General features: G+C 49.3%; 1 protein-coding gene across 1 annotated transcript in view; it reads left to right on the forward strand.

The window, feature by feature from the left end:
- Positions 1-17,365, forward strand: part of LRP4 (LDL receptor related protein 4) — a 51,024-nt gene that overhangs the window by 8,341 nt on the left and 25,318 nt on the right. The window contains exons 2-16 of the mRNA XM_080931297.1: positions 3,986-4,132; positions 5,947-6,063; positions 6,293-6,406; positions 6,638-6,754; positions 7,211-7,339; positions 7,581-7,700; positions 8,003-8,128; positions 9,050-9,175; positions 9,368-9,502; positions 9,865-9,990; positions 10,292-10,522; positions 11,202-11,358; positions 12,869-13,086; positions 13,216-13,392; positions 13,778-13,900. Of these exons, the coding sequence (XP_080787423.1) occupies positions 3,986-4,132; positions 5,947-6,063; positions 6,293-6,406; positions 6,638-6,754; positions 7,211-7,339; positions 7,581-7,700; positions 8,003-8,128; positions 9,050-9,175; positions 9,368-9,502; positions 9,865-9,990; positions 10,292-10,522; positions 11,202-11,358; positions 12,869-13,086; positions 13,216-13,392; positions 13,778-13,900 (2,163 nt within the window). The remainder of the gene's footprint in view (positions 1-3,985; positions 4,133-5,946; positions 6,064-6,292; positions 6,407-6,637; positions 6,755-7,210; positions 7,340-7,580; positions 7,701-8,002; positions 8,129-9,049; positions 9,176-9,367; positions 9,503-9,864; positions 9,991-10,291; positions 10,523-11,201; positions 11,359-12,868; positions 13,087-13,215; positions 13,393-13,777; positions 13,901-17,365) is intronic.

The following is a 17,365-nucleotide window of genomic DNA, read 5'->3' on the forward strand; positions in this document are numbered from 1 at the left end:
GGTGATGGTAGTGATGATTCCTGCTACTATTAATGTTTGCTAGGCAAGCTGTACCCTCTGAACACAGACCTATGGTGGTCTCTCCAGACTCTGGGGAGATAGGCTTATTGCTTCATGCCCATGTGGCTCCTTGTTGCCATTCCTTTCCACATAGTCTGTTTTGTTTGCCACGTGGATGTCCCCTGGAGTGTGCTGTTACTGTGTGTGTTACCTCAAAAGTCAGTGGGGCTGCCCCTCCCTTTGGGTGTAGTTATAGACTTCCAAATAGCTCTTTGTCATTAAATAAGGTTTGTAGCCTCATCATTCCTGCCAGTGGGCAGGAAAAGGAGGCTTTGACATCTTATAGAGAGAACAGGCCTAAGGGAATGAGTCAGAGGTAAAGTGTATATTTAGCATGTTGGAAGCCTTGGGTTCATTCCCTGTCACTCCAAAAACAGAGAGAAAAGGAGGGGTAGAAGGGCTAGGGATGCAGTTTCACTTGGTAAACGGTTTATTAGCATGTTTGAAGCCTTGGGTTCGATTCTAGCACCTCCTCCATCAAGCATAGTGACAGACACCTGTCATCTCAGCACTTGAGAGGCAGAGGCAGGAGGAATGTCTCAGACTCTGATACAGAACTGCTTTCATTTCTGCTTTACGAATGTGCTTACAGAGACTTTTGATTAACCTCTCAAAAATGTGGACTCTCAGCTGTCTATGATGTCAGAGGGTCTGACTGGTACCACCAGTGAGTGTTTGCCTTCTCCCCTTCCAAAGAAAGCATCGAAAAACGGCTAAGGTAACTGGGTTGAGGGAGCTGAGGTGAAAACAGTGAGATTTTGGTTAACCTTTCAGAAAGATTCCATGAAGCCAGATGTGGAGGCACATCTTTTAAAAAGAAGGTTCTGTGCGCCTCGTAACACGGATCCCAAGAATAATGGCTTTAGGAGAGAGCATGACCACCTGGGGCACAGAGACCTGCTCCTTGTTGGAATGCATAAGATGGAAGGGCTATTGCCTAAGGCCCTGGCAGCCAGGAGAGCTGCCTGCAGTGTTGCTGGCAAACAGCCTTCCAGGAGCAGAGCTGACTATTCCAATTCAACACTTACGGAAGCTGTGCCTGCACCGCGGTCATTTGTTTCCTTTCTTTCCTTTATGCAAAAGGGTTAAAAGCTGCCCTTTATGATCTCAGCCAGGACTTGAGTGATCAGACAGAATTTCATCTCTGGGGACTCTGAAGGGGAAGCTCTTGTCCAGTCTGCCTTTTGGAGTATAATGTGTCTGCTTCCTGTATGAATGCCCAGTCAAGAGTTTGCTGACTGGTGGCTGCCTGGACTTCACCTCAGCTCTGATTTCAGCCATTGCTCTGACACGCAGGAAGTTGCGTGTCTTTAGCCACCTGCAACTTGCTGGCCAGCTGATGTTTCCTCCCTGCAGTCAGCCCCAGGAAATCAGAGCTGGGGTTGCACTCAGCCAGTCACAGGGACGGGAGCTGGAAAAGGGCTGATGGCTCCTCTTTGTTCTCTGCATTCTTTTAAATATTTATTTTTATTTTATGTGTATGAAGATTTTGCCTGCAGGTGTGTACACCCTGTGTGCAGTGCCCAAGAACATCAGAAGGGGGTGTCGAATTCCCCTGGAACTGGAGCCATATATGGCTGTGAGCCATGTGAGTGCTAGAAATCAAACCCAGGACCTTGAAGAGCAATGGGTGCTTTTAGCTGAGCCATGTCTTCAGCCCTCTGTACTGTTTCCCTTGCACAGTCCCCAGGATACTGCTCATCTTGCTTTCCCACCCCGGGTATTTAACACTTCCTAAGTCAGGCCTTGTGGGGAAATGAGGTGTCATTCCACACCTCCAATCTCCCCATAGCTACTTAATGATACATTTCAGTGTGCCACAGCATAACATTTGTTTATTCTATTATTTCCTTGCTTAATTGTGGCTTTTATTTTATTTTTCTATTTTTTTTGTAACATATTTAGAAACTCAGTTAGGCCTGGCCATACAGCTGTGGATCCCAGCTTCTTGGGAGGCCAAAGCAGAAGACTTTCAAATTGAGGGCTTGCCTGGCCCACAGAGTAAGTTCCAGGTTAAGGAAACCCTGAACCTTGTATCAAAATAAAAAGCAAAGATGAGATCTGGGATGTGGTTTAGTGGGTTTGATCTTTACTTAAGAAAAAAAAAAAAGCAAATTTCATGAAGTCATGCACCTGATTGGCAGAACCCAAGGTCTGCTTGTCTGCTCTAGATCCAGCATTTACACTTTGCATTCTTCCATTTTGTCCCTTCTTCCTATCCATCCTTCCTGGATTCCCTTCAGGTTTACCTCTGTCCTTGCTGTATGGACTATCAATAGTTCCCCACCTCTGCTGACTTGTGGGCCAGTTCATAGGGACAGGGAGCATCCTGTGCATGGTTGGATGTTTAACTACATCCCTGCCTTCTCCTCACGCATCCTGGAGCACCACTGGCCCCCTAAAGGACAAATCTATTCCTCTTCTACTGAAAGTCACTAGTGAAGCCTTATGTTCTCCCTGCAGCTTCTCCACAAAGGAGAGCTGTGTGACAGAAGTGTCCTTCTGAATCTAACCAGGGTTCCGTAAAAAAGTGCTTGTACTGTCCCAAGCCAGTATTTCTTAGGCTCTGCTGCCTTAGGTCTTAGTGAGACTCTTACTCCTCAGTTCTCTAGGAATGGAAAGGAGCAGGCAACTGGGCAGTTGCCCTGGGAAACTGGCTCATCTGAATTTCTCTGGGGAAGAACACTCTGGTCTGCATTTGTAGAAAGACAGACCTCAGGCTTGAGGTGAGGCCTTCCTATGAGGTATGCAACCTACATTTCCATGGCTTCGGAAGGGTATTCTGCATCTTTCCTGGGGGAACTAGATCTCTTACATATAGACAGTTGAGGGAAGGCTAGGCCTTCCTATTGAGAACCTGGTAGGGATCTCTGGTTCCTCAGTTCAGAAATAAACATTTGCCTATAGATTAAGAGGCTCACAGATGCCAAGGCTGATTGTCTGTCCATCTAGTTAGGCATCCATTGCAGGTTAGGAAGCTCTGCCTTAACTTTTGAGAGAGAAGTAAGGAAGACTGGGCGAGGTGTAGAGATGAAAATAGTGGAGGAACAGGAGCGGCCATGTAAAGCTGATCCTTCCCAGTTCCAGCCCAGCCTGAAGGCAGAAGCCAGCTAATGGGAGGAAGAGAGGAAAGCTAGGGAAGAGATGAGCAAAGGCCCCCCTTTCCACAGCTGCAGCAGCTCAGCGGGTTAGATGAATAATCTGAGGGGGAAGAGTGACCCTGGAAGAACCCTTTGTTCCAGCTGAGGCTGGAGCAGGGGCACCGAGCCATTCACACGCTACCCCAGGGCATCCTGCTGGGTACTCTGGGGAGGGGGCACTGCAGCCAGTCCTGGGACTTGGCCAGGCAGATAGCTTGATGCTCAGTAGGGAAGCCAGCTGCATGCTGCTGAGGCTGGGGGAGGGGCTGAGTCCTCGGGCCTTCCTGCAGGCCTCGGTCTGTCTCAGACAGGAAGGCACTGATTAAGAGCACTGACAGGCCCCGATACTCTGTCCTGAGGTAGCTTGATCTTCACACACACACAAACCGTCAAATCTGATGACAGGACTCACAAACTCCTTCGTGCCTCCCATGTGGATTCCAGCTTGAACTTCAAGATGAAGTCAGGTGTATCTGTGTCTCAGTTCTCTGGTTTTGGAAGAAAGCCTATAGAGGTGTCTTGGTAGCATCCATCTGTCTCCCACTCTTCTGAACACAGCACCCCTTGGTGGCTTCATTTGTCTCCTGGCCTTCAGAGATGCTGTGTGAAGATGCCAGGAGTAAAGACAGGGAAACTGGGCTGTGAACCCAAAGTTCGAAGCTGGCTTTGGGATCTTATCTGCCCTGGCAGAGGAAGGCAATGCCCTGGGTTTCTCTTCTCCCCAACACTGTCGGCCTTGGATAGACAGGCACTGACGCCCTCCGCTTCCTATTCTCTCTGCCCAGGCATAGCCAGCAATCTGGAGTGTGCGTGTGGTCGGAGCCACTTCACGTGTGCCGTGAGCGCGCTCGGCGAGTGTACCTGCATCCCCGCTCAGTGGCAGTGTGATGGCGACAATGACTGTGGAGACCACAGCGATGAGGATGGCTGTAGTAAGTAGCATCCCAGGGTTAGTAGGAGGAGATAAAGGATGAGTTGAGAAGTCTTCTGTGCCTGCTTACCTTGTGTCAGACTTAGAGTTGGGCTCTTGCAAAGGTGACGGGTATAGAGAGAGACATGGCTTCTTCACATGTATACCTTTAAAAACCTATATTTCTATTGGGTGGTTCATGCCTCTAACCCCAATAAAACACACTTTGAAACATTGCAAAAGGGCTTGGCATGGCGGCTCACACTTTTAATCCTAGCACTTGGGAGGCAGAAGTAGGTAGATCTCTTGAGTTCCCCCTCAGCCTGGTCTATAAAGTGAGTTCCAGGAGAAACCCTGTTCAAAAAAGAAAGGAGAGAGAAAGGAAGGAAGGAAGGAAGGAAGGAAGAAACAAAGAAAGAAAAAAAACTTGGAAAAGGTATAGAAGAAAATACCCTTAAAGACCTAAAGACACATTATTAAATAGTTCTTGTATTTGTGAATTCTGTATGCATGATGTATGTATTTAAATGCATACATTTAAATTTTATATATGGAATCCATAGATGCAGATTATTTTCATGATTGTTATTTTAATATTCTAAATGGTAAAATGTATTAAGTAAAATAAGGTTTGAAAGAAATCTTTTATTTGGGTGGCTGGTGAGGTTGCTTAGTGGGTAAAGGCGTTCTAGGACGTTATTCTCTAATCTTTCTATGGACACTGTGGCTCTTGTGCCCTCTCTCCTGCAATAATAATAAACTTTAAAAATGGGCTACAAAGCTATTGAAGAAGGCACCCGAGATTAACACATATGCATGTATCTACCTGAATAAGTACACACACAAACACACACACACACACACATCATACATACATACATAAAAGACTGACTGAGGCTGTACCTCAGTAGTGGAGCTATTTGCCTTGTGTCCGTGAGGTTCTAGGTCTTCCCACACTGAAAGGAGAAAAAACTACCTTGCATTTTATTTAAACTTGTCTTTCCAGCATAGTCACAGACAGACAATGGGCCAGGATGTCCTGTCTGAATATGGATATACATACACACACACACACACACACACACACACACACACACACACACATCACTGTTAAGCCAATTGTCTGGATTTAGGGTATGTCTGGCCTGATGGTAACTAATTAGTCTAATGGGAATGAAGCTATAACCTGGACCTCATTAACCCTAACCAGCTCAGCTAATTATGATAATAATAAATGCTTCCCTTTCATGTAGCACTTTCATATGCATTCATCTCAAAAGACCTCTTGTGAGTTGAGTGCAATTATCCCCTTGTGTACAGATGACGTCATAGTAATGACTCCTAGAAGTGAAACTCAGATGTGTCAATCATCCTTCAAAAAGAGGGTTGGAGGGGATTGTGTTCCTCCTGGTATCTTTGAGGCAGGGTCTCATACAGTTCTGGCTGGCCTCAGGCTTGATACTTAGCTGAGGACAACCTTGAACTTCCTATCTTCCTGCCCCTACCTCCCAAGTGCCAGAGTTACAAGTTTTGCCTCCACACCTAGTTTTATGAGGCACTGGTAATCAAACCTGGGGCCTGATACAGTTAGGCAACATTCTACCAACTGAGTTACAACTGTGGTCCCGCTTTTCTCTCCTGCCCGAGTTTTTCTTACTGCTTCCTTGGGTGTCTTAGAGTCAGACTTTCTGCTGTCCCCAATTCCCTTTAGCTGATCCCTTAGGGGCTCTATCTACCAGGGGATCAGGGATGTGGGTGAGGACAGTGGATTTTGGAGCAAGGATCTCCCTCCCAGTGTAGCCTGCCTGCCCGGCTTTTCCCTTCTCTCGAACTCAGCGCTGCCTACCTGCTCCCCTCTGGATTTCCACTGTGACAATGGCAAGTGCATCCGACGCTCCTGGGTGTGTGACGGGGACAATGACTGTGAAGATGACTCTGATGAGCAGGACTGCCGTGAGTGTTGGGAGGGGCCAGGTGAATTCCACGGCTCTGTCAGAGAATGACGCCCCTGGTCCATTTGGGCTCCCGGTTTTGTTCTATGCTTTCCCCTCGTCCCTTGGTGAGATAAGCCCGCGAGAGGCGGGCACCTCCTCAGGAGGGCTGGGGCCAGCACTGGGGCTGTTGGTTGCCCCAGAAGGCTATATTGAGGGGCTTGGAGGCAATGTGCTGTCTGTGCCCACAGCCCCCCGGGAGTGCGAGGAGGACGAGTTTCCCTGCCAGAATGGTTACTGCATCCGCAGTCTGTGGCACTGTGATGGGGACAATGACTGTGGTGACAACAGCGACGAGCAGTGCGGTGAGCGGTGCTCTGGGAGCAGAGAGGGGTCCAGGGTAGGAGCACCTGTGGGAGGACACAGCAGCAAAGAGCCAGGCCTCCCAGCCTGAAACTACTCCAGGGATCTGCTGCATCTGAAAGGAGGCAGGAGGGCAGAGCAGTCGCTACTGTCAGGAACATGGACCCCCCTGACTCTGGAACCGAAGGAGGGAGGTGCGATTCTGTGGGACTCCTGTCTCATTGCATCCCTAGACATGCGCAAGTGCTCAGACAAGGAATTCCGCTGCAGTGACGGGAGCTGCATCGCCGAGCATTGGTACTGTGATGGTGACACAGACTGCAAAGATGGCTCTGATGAGGAGAGCTGCCGTGAGTGTCCCTACCCTGAGGCTGCCGGGCTGGGACGGTGACCGGGGCTCCTGTTCCTGGATAGTGGCTGGCTGAGAGGGTTGTGTGCCGGCAAGGGAGTAGGTGTCCTGAAGGAATGGTGTCGGGGATGTAACTCACATGCTTGCTTTCTTAGCACGTGTGAAGCCTTGGTTTTTATCCTTAGCACTGCCCAAACCAGGCAGAAACAGTGGTATATACCTGAATGCAGTCTTACATGCAGGAGGCAGAGGCAGAAGGATCAAGGTTCCAAGGTTCTCTCTGGCTAGGATCGAGTTTGAGGGTGTGGAGGGTTGAGTCCTTTTGTCCACCAGCATGTAGAAGTCTGTGGTGCACATAGGAAACCGGCTGTAGCATCCTGGAGGAAGACACCTTGCCTCTGTCAGGAATCAGGCCCCTGCCCCTAGGCACTGGGTCTGAGGGCTGCTTCCCTTCCAGCCTCGGCTGTACCCTCTCCACCTTGCAACCTGGAAGAGTTCCAGTGTGCCTATGGCCGCTGCATCCTTGACATCTACCACTGTGACGGGGACGATGACTGCGGGGACTGGTCAGACGAGTCTGACTGCTGTGAGTTCTCTGGCTAGCTGGGAGGAGGGGCAGCCAGACTAGAGGAGCTCCTCTGGTGGCAGGGCACAGGTGCCAGCTGGGGCGGGTGCTTAGGGGACCAGTGGCGTCTGAATTCCATGGTCCCTCTGGGGAGGAACTGGAGTGTTGGGAGGGGCAGGAGATGGGACTTGGGACTTTCTGCTCTTCCATGAGGTGCTGTGTGCACAGGATGGCTAGAGACAGAACACCCTTGTTTCCCCAGCCTCCCACCAGCCCTGCCGCTCTGGAGAATTCATGTGTGACAGTGGCCTGTGCATCAACGCAGGCTGGCGCTGTGATGGCGACGCAGACTGTGATGACCAGTCTGATGAACGCAACTGCAGTGAGTTGGGGAGAGCATCAGAGGCATGGGGGACTGCTGAACGGGGCTCAGGGGCAGACAGAGCATGAAGACGTAGTCCCCTGGCCTGTGTGATCCTATGCTGCACAGAGGCATGCGAAGGGATGGTGGTCTGTGGACTTACAGATACAGTTCTCTAGTAGGTGACAGTAGGTGCTCTGAGGAAGGGCCACAGAAAGATACCTTCTGCAACACCACCATCAAGACCTGTGTGCCTTGGGCGGCAGAGAGTCTCAGGCGGGGGTGCGAGGACCAGCCTTTCACTAGGTCTTTGCTCTGTCCAGCCACCTCCATGTGCACAGCCGAACAGTTTCGCTGTCGGTCAGGCCGCTGCGTCCGTCTGTCCTGGCGCTGTGATGGGGAGGATGACTGTGCGGACAACAGTGACGAAGAGAACTGTGAGAACACAGGTGGGGTCCCCAGCGGTGCCCCAGGCCCTACCCTAACGTTGGGAGTGGGAGGCAGAGGAGAAAAGGGAGCAGTACCACGGCTTTCTCAGCCATCCAGAGGCGAGGCTTCACTCCTAGCCTCCCAGTCAGTGGGGTCAGATCCAGGAGTGGGAGCAGGGGAGATAGCTCAGTAAAAGCACTTGCTATGCAAGTACAAGAACCCAAGTTCAAATCCTTAGTACCCAAGTTCTAAAGTTAGGTATGTGAGTGCCTGGAGCACCCACACTGGGAGGGAGAGAAAGTCAGATCCCAGAAGCTCGTTAACCAGCCAGCCTCAACAAAATGGCTGGCCCCGGACTCAGTGAGAAACATTGTCTCAAGGCAATAAGACAGAGAGGGAACGATAAAGTTACCAGATATCGTCCTCTGTACCCACATGTGAGGTCGCATGAGCCACCTCCATACAACACATCACACACACATGCACACACACATGCACACACACACACATGCACACAAACTATCCAGATGTGTTGCTGATCTGTGTGCAGGTCTTGGACAGAGTCAAGGCCATGAGTCTTTGCAGCTGCTCAAATTCTCCTTTCTCACTCTGGCCTTGGAGGAAGGGCTGCTCCCCAGCCAGCGGCCCTTGTGTCCACTTGATTCTGGGGGAAGGACTAGCAGTCTCTGCATCTGCCCCCTTCCCCCAGCCTGCTAAACCTGGTTCTGACTATGAGGGTACCCTCCTTCACTGTCTCAATCACTCATCCCTCGTGGAATCCCAGGGAGAAAACAAACTCAGACAGTCAACCAGCCTTGTCTGAGTTGTTTCCTGCCTTGGACTCCATCCCTCCCACCTTGACTCTCAGCTGGCTTTAGAAAATGACAGGCTCCTGTCCCTTATGGACTCAAGCCCTGCCCTTCCCCTCCCCCTCTTTCTAGGAAGCCCCCAGTGTGCCTCCGACCAGTTCCTGTGTTGGAATGGGCGTTGTATTGGGCAGAGGAAGCTGTGCAATGGGGTCAATGACTGTGGTGACAGCAGTGACGAAAGTCCACAGCAGAACTGTCGTGAGTGTCTCTAGTGTGTGGGCCTGGCCAGCGGTTTGTGGCTGAGCCCCACCCACAGGGTTCAAAGAGAGGCCTCCTCTGGGACTCTCGAAGTTTCTGGGAGCTGCTCTTCGTGCTCCAGGTGGAATGCCAAGTTGGCTGGATGGGGGTGGATTCTGGGCCCGGCTCCCAACTCTGGCTTGGCTGGCACAGGGCCCCGGACGGGTGAGGAGAACTGCAGTGTTAACAACGGTGGCTGTGCCCAGAAGTGTCAGATGGTTCGAGGGGCAGTGCAGTGCACCTGCCACACCGGCTACCGGCTCACAGAGGATGGGAGAACCTGCCAGGGTGAGCTGGGGCCTGCAAGGGGCGTGGGGGGGGAGTCGGGGTGCTAAATGGGAGCAGCATATAGGAAGATCTGTGTGACCTCGACTCATTGCACTAAGCCTGGGGAGTGGGGATCCTATTCTGCAGATAGGGAAACAGAAGTGTAAGTAATTTACCCAAAGCCACACAACTAGTAAGCAGCAGTTGGGGTTTGAAATCCGAGACTCCATGACCTCAAAGCCCCAAACCACTTGTTACACAGTTTCCCACCAGGCTGGAGCAGCAGATGGGGGTATGGAGATATGACCAGGAAAACAACTGGGTGGCACTGGCGTGGGAAGATGGCAGTAGGCAGGCTTCCTGACCCTGCCTGGCATTCACAGATGTGAATGAATGTGCTGAGGAGGGTTACTGTAGCCAGGGATGCACAAACAGTGAAGGGGCTTTCCAGTGCTGGTGCGAAGCAGGTTACGAGCTACGGCCCGATCGGCGCAGCTGCAAGGCTCTGGGTAAGGAGGATTGGCATCTGGCTGGGTGGGCTGAGCAGACAAAAGCCAGGCATTGGAGTGGAGGGATTTGCTAAGGCGTAGATTTATTTATTTATATATTTATTTTTTGCACGTTGCAAATGGGTGCCAAGTGAAAGGCAATTGGGTTGGAGTTAGAGAGGATTCTAACAAATGTCGGCAGCTTGGGGCGTGTGTAGTGGGCTAAGGGCCCCAGCTATCGGCTGGGGGCCCGAGGGTGCATGCTGATGACTATGCAGTGGCTCTGAAGCCCAGTGGGGCCCTGTTTCTATGCTGTGTCCAGGGCCAGAACCTGTGCTACTGTTTGCCAATCGTATCGACATCCGGCAGGTGCTCCCGCACCGCTCCGAATACACGCTGCTACTGAACAACCTGGAGAATGCCATAGCCCTTGACTTCCATCACCGGCGGGAGCTGGTCTTCTGGTCTGATGTCACCCTGGACCGAATCCTCCGTGCCAACCTTAATGGCAGCAATGTGGAGGAGGTTGTGTCTACTGGGCTAGAGAGCCCAGGTAGGAAAGCAAGTCCCTGAGTGGGCAGCCAGGACCACCAATGCAGAACACAGAGCAGAAAGGAAGGGGCAGGCCTGTGTTTACAAACGGCACAGGGCAGAGCACTGAGGTCGAGTGTTGCAAATGCTGCTCAGTTGGTAGCGTGCTTGCTTAGCATGAGTAATAAGCTCTAAGTTTGATCTCCAAGCACTGCATAAACCAGACGTGACGATGCCTGTAATCCGAAGAGGTAAAAGCAGAAAACATCAGAAGTTCAGGGTCCTTCCAGTTGAGGGCCAGGCTGAGATACATGAGACCCCATCCCAACAAACAAGCAATAGCTAATCCAGTGACCTCAAGCTATCTTACAAGCAGGTTATTAAGTGACTTAGAAGTTACTATCCAGGGCTGGAGTCAAAACTCAGTAGTACAGCACTTGCCTACTTGTGAAAGGCACTGAGTCCCATCCCTAGCACCAGGGGCATCAGAGCTCGAGGTCACCCTCACTCTACAGAGATGAAGTGCATGACCCTCAACTGCTTGACTCCTCTTGTGCTCTGTGGGCAGCTCAGTACCCAGCTCACAGAGACAGTGTGTGTAAAATAGTACAAGGACCTGGGCTCAGGAGCAACTTCTTGTTTCCAGGACACAGCTCCCTAGGGTGAGTCCTGAGCACTCTTCCCTCCCCGCTTCTCCCCAGGGGGTCTGGCTGTGGATTGGGTCCATGACAAGCTCTACTGGACTGACTCCGGTACATCGAGGATTGAGGTGGCTAATCTGGACGGGGCCCACCGGAAGGTGCTGCTGTGGCAGAGCTTGGAAAAGCCCAGGGCCATTGCTCTGCACCCCATGGAGGGGTGAGTAGGCGTCTCAGATTTCCCAGTCCCTCCTGCAGTGGGCAGAAATTGCTCTCAGGCCTCTGGGTCAGGCTTTATGGGCTATCCTCAGAGCACTGCTGACTTCATGAACTCTGTACCCAGGTGCTCTTGCGCCCTGGCTCTCCATGTTTCTTCATTGCTTTCTTTCTTTCTTTCTTTCTTTCTTTCTTTCTTTCTTTCTTTCTTTCTTACATTTCTCACCCCCCCCCATTTGAATGTATGTGAGCAAACCCTTCAGACACACCAGAAGAGGGCATCAGATCCCAATACAGATGGCTGTGAGCCACCATGTGGTTGCTGGGAATTGAACTCAGGACCTCTGGAAGAGCAGTCAGTGTTTTTAACCACTGAGCCATCTCTCCAACTCCCCTTTCATTTATTTCTTAATTGGAAAATTAAAAACACATATAAAACCATATATATGTGACTGTAGAAGGCCCAGGAATTCAAGCTCATCTTCAGCTACATAATTGGGGGTCAACCTAAGCTACTGAGACCCCGATCTAAATAAGGCACAGCTGCTCCTACAGATACTCTAGTACAATGATAATGCATTTTAAATGGAATAAAATATGCAAATTAGGTAAGTTTGAACTATCTAATGTTTTTATTAGCCTATAGAGTGGAGCTAATTAAAAATTATTATTAATTTAGAGCAGCCAGTAGTTGAGGTAATTAATACCATTAATTTGAAATAATTTAAAAAGTTAATAGACAAGTCTCCTGCATTGAAGTCTCTTGAAATGGAAATTCTTAGCCTCTGGCTTGTATACGTTCCATGCCACCCCTTGAGGGGATGACTTGTAAGATCCTGCAATTAGATGTTGATTGTTTGAGAAATGCGCTGTGTGGTAGAGGGGGTATAGAGCACCAGGCCACAGAGGGGACTGAGAAAGACGTGCCTGATGTCTCTCGTCTTCACAGGCACTAGGACTGTCGTCTTTCTGTCTTCGGGTCCATTTCTAGAGCCAGTTATCCCCTTTCCATAGCAGGCACGTAATTCTGACAAACAAATGCCCTGCCTCAAGACACATCAACAGATATCTAAAAAATTATTCTATAGAGCCAGTGATAGACCTCTGTGATAAAACAGTTGCCTAGCATTTGGTTCTGGGTCTAATTCATTGAGTTCGGTCTTCAAACACTGGGGGAAGAAAGCATTTAAAATAAGTAAATTTTAAAAAATTTTAAAAGTATCTTTCAGAGCTGGGTGTTGTGGCACATTCCTTTAATCCCAATGCTCAGTGAAGAGGCTGTTTCTCTGAGTTTGAGGCTAGCCTGGTCTACGTAGTGAGTGCTAGGCCAGCCAAGGCTATATAGTGAGATGCTGCCTCAAAGATAGATAGATAGATAATAAACTAACAAACAAGCGAACAAAATGCCTCCCAGGCAAGCGGGTGGAACGGGACGAGAAAAGCATCTCTGGTTACCGCCCTGGCTGTCCTTCATCGGTCCCCACCACCCGTCTCTTGACTTCCCTTCTTTCTAGAACCATTTATTGGACAGACTGGGGCAACACCCCCCGCATCGAGGCCTCCAGCATGGACGGCTCTGGACGTCGAATCATTGCCGACACTCATCTTTTCTGGCCCAATGGCCTCACCATCGACTACGCTGGACGCCGCATGTACTGGGTGGACGCTAAGCACCATGTCATCGAGAGAGCTAATCTAGATGGGAGTCACCGCAAGGCTGTCATTAGCCAGGGTGAGGTCTTTGATGTGCTGTTTTTCATCTCTCTGTTCCTTCCCCAATCCTGCCCCCGGGAGCCTTGGCAGAGGGTGAGGTTTGTGTATCTGCCAGGTCTGGACTAAGGTCTTTTTGGACTGTCTCCAGGCCTCCCACACCCCTTCGCCATCACAGTGTTTGAAGACAGCTTGTATTGGACAGACTGGCACACCAAGAGCATCAATAGTGCCAACAAGTTTACTGGGAAGAACCAGGAGATCATTCGCAACAAGCTCCACTTTCCTATGGACATTCATACCTTGCACCCTCAGCGTCAGCCTGCAGGTAAAGAAAGTAAAGTCTCATCAAGTGAGCTAGATTTGTCACCGGTGATGTGGTTGCTGGTGCCCCTTGAGACTCCTTCTTGCACTTGTTATGGATACTATTCCAGTCAGGGACGGCCAGAGCTGGCATTGACATGGGCTACTTGCTCCCTCTGCTGGAAATTTAGGGTAGTACAACATCAGGACGTGGTGCTGGCTTTTCTCTTTCCACATACTGCAAACATTACAGGTCATGTCCTGTGTGTCAGGAACTCGCTTGTTATACTCACATCTGGAATAGGTGTCAAAATAGAGGGCCCAGCCTCCGTCCCTTTGACCTGGTGGGGTCTACCTTTGTAAACTTTATTTTTCCTGATCGTCTTGCTCTCTCTCTGCTCCTTGAGCAGGGAAAAACCGTTGTGGGGATAACAATGGAGGTTGCACTCACCTGTGTCTACCCAGCGGCCAGAACTACACCTGTGCCTGCCCCACCGGCTTCCGAAAGATCAACATCCACGCCTGTGCCCAGAGTAAGTGGGTTTGGGACACTTGCTCTGCCTCAGAGGAGGTGCCTTGTGAGGGCAGTTATCGTAACAGTGAGAGGACTGAGAAGGGGTGGCTTGTCAGGCAGGGATGGCCAGTTCCCTCAAGGACCACATGATAGACTTTAGAGACTGAGGGCTCCCAAATCAAAACTGGGGACCTAGAACCCAGCAGGCGGTAGCCGGAGGCTTGGTGCATGACTCAGTGTGCAAACACCTACAACGGCACTCAGCTTTCACCTCACTGGGCAGGATGCCTTCTGTCCAGGCAGAAAGAAGGTCCAGCTCCTCTAGAAAGCAGGGCAATGGTTTCCAACTTCTGTACCTTTAACCTGATCCATAGGAGATTTCGTGTGTCAGAACAGAAAGCAACTGGGATCCCAGATGATAATCTGTGACCACCAAGAAAAAATGATAAGATCTCCTGGCTTCTTCCACAATCTCTGCTGTGGTCCCTTGGAGCTCCTACAAGACAATTTTACCTTACAAAGTCAGCCCTAGACAGGTGACTTTATCTAAGGCTAGTCCAGGGAGTTGATCAGGCATAGAGCATGACCAGCAAGGGGCCAGGATTAATTATGTATCCTTACTGCTCTATAAGCCGCTGGCTCTCTTAAATCTAAATAAATAGAATTTGGGGAAGTAGGGTGTGTGGTGTCTATCAGTAACCCAGAGCTAGGTGCCTGTGGAGACAGGCAGATGCCTGAAGCTCACAGGCCAGCCAGTCTAGCCAATAAGGGAGGTTTGAATTCACTGAGAGAATTTGTCTTGAAATGAATAGTAAGGTAGAAGAAACTGCCCAACCTCCACATGCACACATGTTTACCCATATACAATTTCACAAACAAATAGACAGACCCAGAGGCAAGTACCATATTCTCTGAGCCCCTTCCAGACAGCGATGGTTCTTGCAGACACACACTGAGAACTAGTTTCATAAAGTCTGTTTTTTTTCCTGGGATTCTTTTTGTTTGTTTTGTTTTTGGAGACAGGGTTTCTCTGAGTAGTCATGGCTGTCCTGGAACTCTCTCTGTAGACCAGGCTGACCTCTGCCTCCTGAGTGCTGGACTAAACCATCACCACCACTGCCTGGCTCTTGTGTCCATCTGCTTCTGCTGTTTTAGATGCAAAATGCTTCCAGGCACATTCTCATAATATAACCCAAAGATTTACCAAAGCCTGGAAGAGGGATTTGGTAAAGTTAGGCAGAAAGCTCCTTTCTGGGTAGCAAAATACATGGGTTTTCATATTTGTGGATTTCTTGTCTGTGGATTTAATCAACCGTGGGTGGGAATTTTAAAACTGTGTCTGTACTGAAGATGTATTACCTTTAAGAAGATGCACCACTTGGACATGTGTGTGTATGAGACCAGGAGACAACTTATAAGCGTTTTCTCCTTTTATCCTGTGGGTCCCAGAGATGGGACTCAGACCGTTAGATGCAGTGGCAAATGAGCCATCTTGTTGGCCTGTATCAGCTGCTTTGGTCATTGCTGTCTCAAGAGTACATTAGAGTTGCTGGAGAGATGGCTCAGCTTCAATTTTCATTTGCCTGTACCTGGTTCTAGGGACTCTGAGGATGCTCTCTGGTCTGCAAGAGCACGGAGTACACACATGACACACATATGTGCACAGAGTCCACACATGGCACACATATGTGCACAGAGTACACACATGGCACACATATGTGCACAGAGTACACATATGGCACACATATATGCACATAGTCCACACATGGCAATATATGTGCACAGAGTACACACATGGCACACATATGTGCACAGAGTACACACATGGCACACATATATGCACATAGTACACACATGGCACACATATGTGCACAGAGCACACACATGGCACACATATGTGCACAGAGTACACACATGGCACACATATATGCACATAGTACACACATGGCACACATATGTGCACAGAGCACACACATGGCACACATATGTGCACAGAGCACACACATGGCACACATATGTGCACAGAGTACACACATGGCACACATATGTGCACAGAGCACACACATGGCACACATATGTGCATACAGGCAAAACATTCCTTGCTTTTTTTGAAACAGGGTTTCTCTGTAACCTGTGAACAAGTATAGTCTTATCTGCCTTGGAACTTGCTCTGCAGACCAGGCTGGTTTTGAATGTAGAGATCTGCCTGCCCCTGCCTCTCAAGTGCTGGGATTGAAGGCTTACATACATATCTCTGAAAAAGAGAAGAATATGGTATAACAGTCGTCTAAACGAGAATTCTATTACATATTGAATCCTCAATGTCAAGCAAACAAATGTGTTACATTAGATATATAGATATAGGTTACAAGTAATCCAGAGATTACTTAGATTATATAGGATGTACACAGATTTTTATGTAAGGGCCTGGAGTGTCTGTGCATTGAGTATCTGCAGGGTCTCAGAAACAATGCCCTGCACTTAGCAAAGGCTAACTATACTGGAAAAAAATATTTAGACAAGCCAGAGGAAGCCCAAAGGATGGAAAAGCTGCTGTGAGGAGCAGTGGCCAAAGCTCCCTCTGGAGCAGGCCTGAGGCACAGTTCTGGTTTCACAGCCACAGAACCCTGAGCGTGCTCACTGATCTCTGTTAGCCTCGGATGCTCTTCTGAGATGGGAGCAGGAATAACATGTACCACAGAGCATTGGTACGATGCATTGCCCTTGGTTTTCTTTGTCCTTTTCCTTCCTTCCTTCCTTCCTTCCTTCCTTCCTTCCTTCCTTCTTCCTCTCTCTCTCTCTCTCTCTCTCTCTCTCTCTCTTTCACAGCATACAAAAGAATTAGGCTTTCTAATGCATTTTATAAACAAAATTTGTTTTTGCTGTTCCTCCTACCCCCTCCCATACCCTGTTCTTGTCTTGGGGCCTCCTTTCTGTTCAGGTCACATGGCCACTGACTTCACCCTTTTCTCAACATCATTTCCCCGTGATCTCCTATCTGATTTCATAGCCTCTGCCCACATTTCTAACCACTTACACACTGACAGTTAGGATCCACATTTGACATAGAATGTGTTTTATTTTAAATTTTTGAGTCTGGGTCACCTCACTTAATAACGTAAGTTTCCGGTGCATTCATTGTCTTGCCAGGTTCATAATTTTATTTTTCCTTATGGCTGACTAAAACCAACACTGTGTGACTATTCTAGGCATCCAGCCTTTCGAAGCACAAAGCCCAGGGCCTAGCAAGGAAGAAACTTAGTGAGCAGTGGTTATTGGCTAATCTGTGATGCAAACGGCAGATGGAAGGATCATTCTAGACAATAGATTAGAAGCAGAAACTTTAGCTGGGTAGCATGTCTGTAATTCCAAGCACTTAGAAGGCTGAGGCAGGAGGATGGAGTTTGAAAAGAGCCTAGGCTATGTAGTAAGACCCTGTGTCAGGGAAGCAAAGAATCAGAAGACCTGAAATAGGATAAAAGTC

This window comes from Micromys minutus (assembly GCF_963924665.1).
Source record: "Micromys minutus genome assembly, chromosome: 17".
Classification (NCBI taxonomy): domain Eukaryota; kingdom Metazoa; phylum Chordata; class Mammalia; order Rodentia; family Muridae; genus Micromys; species Micromys minutus.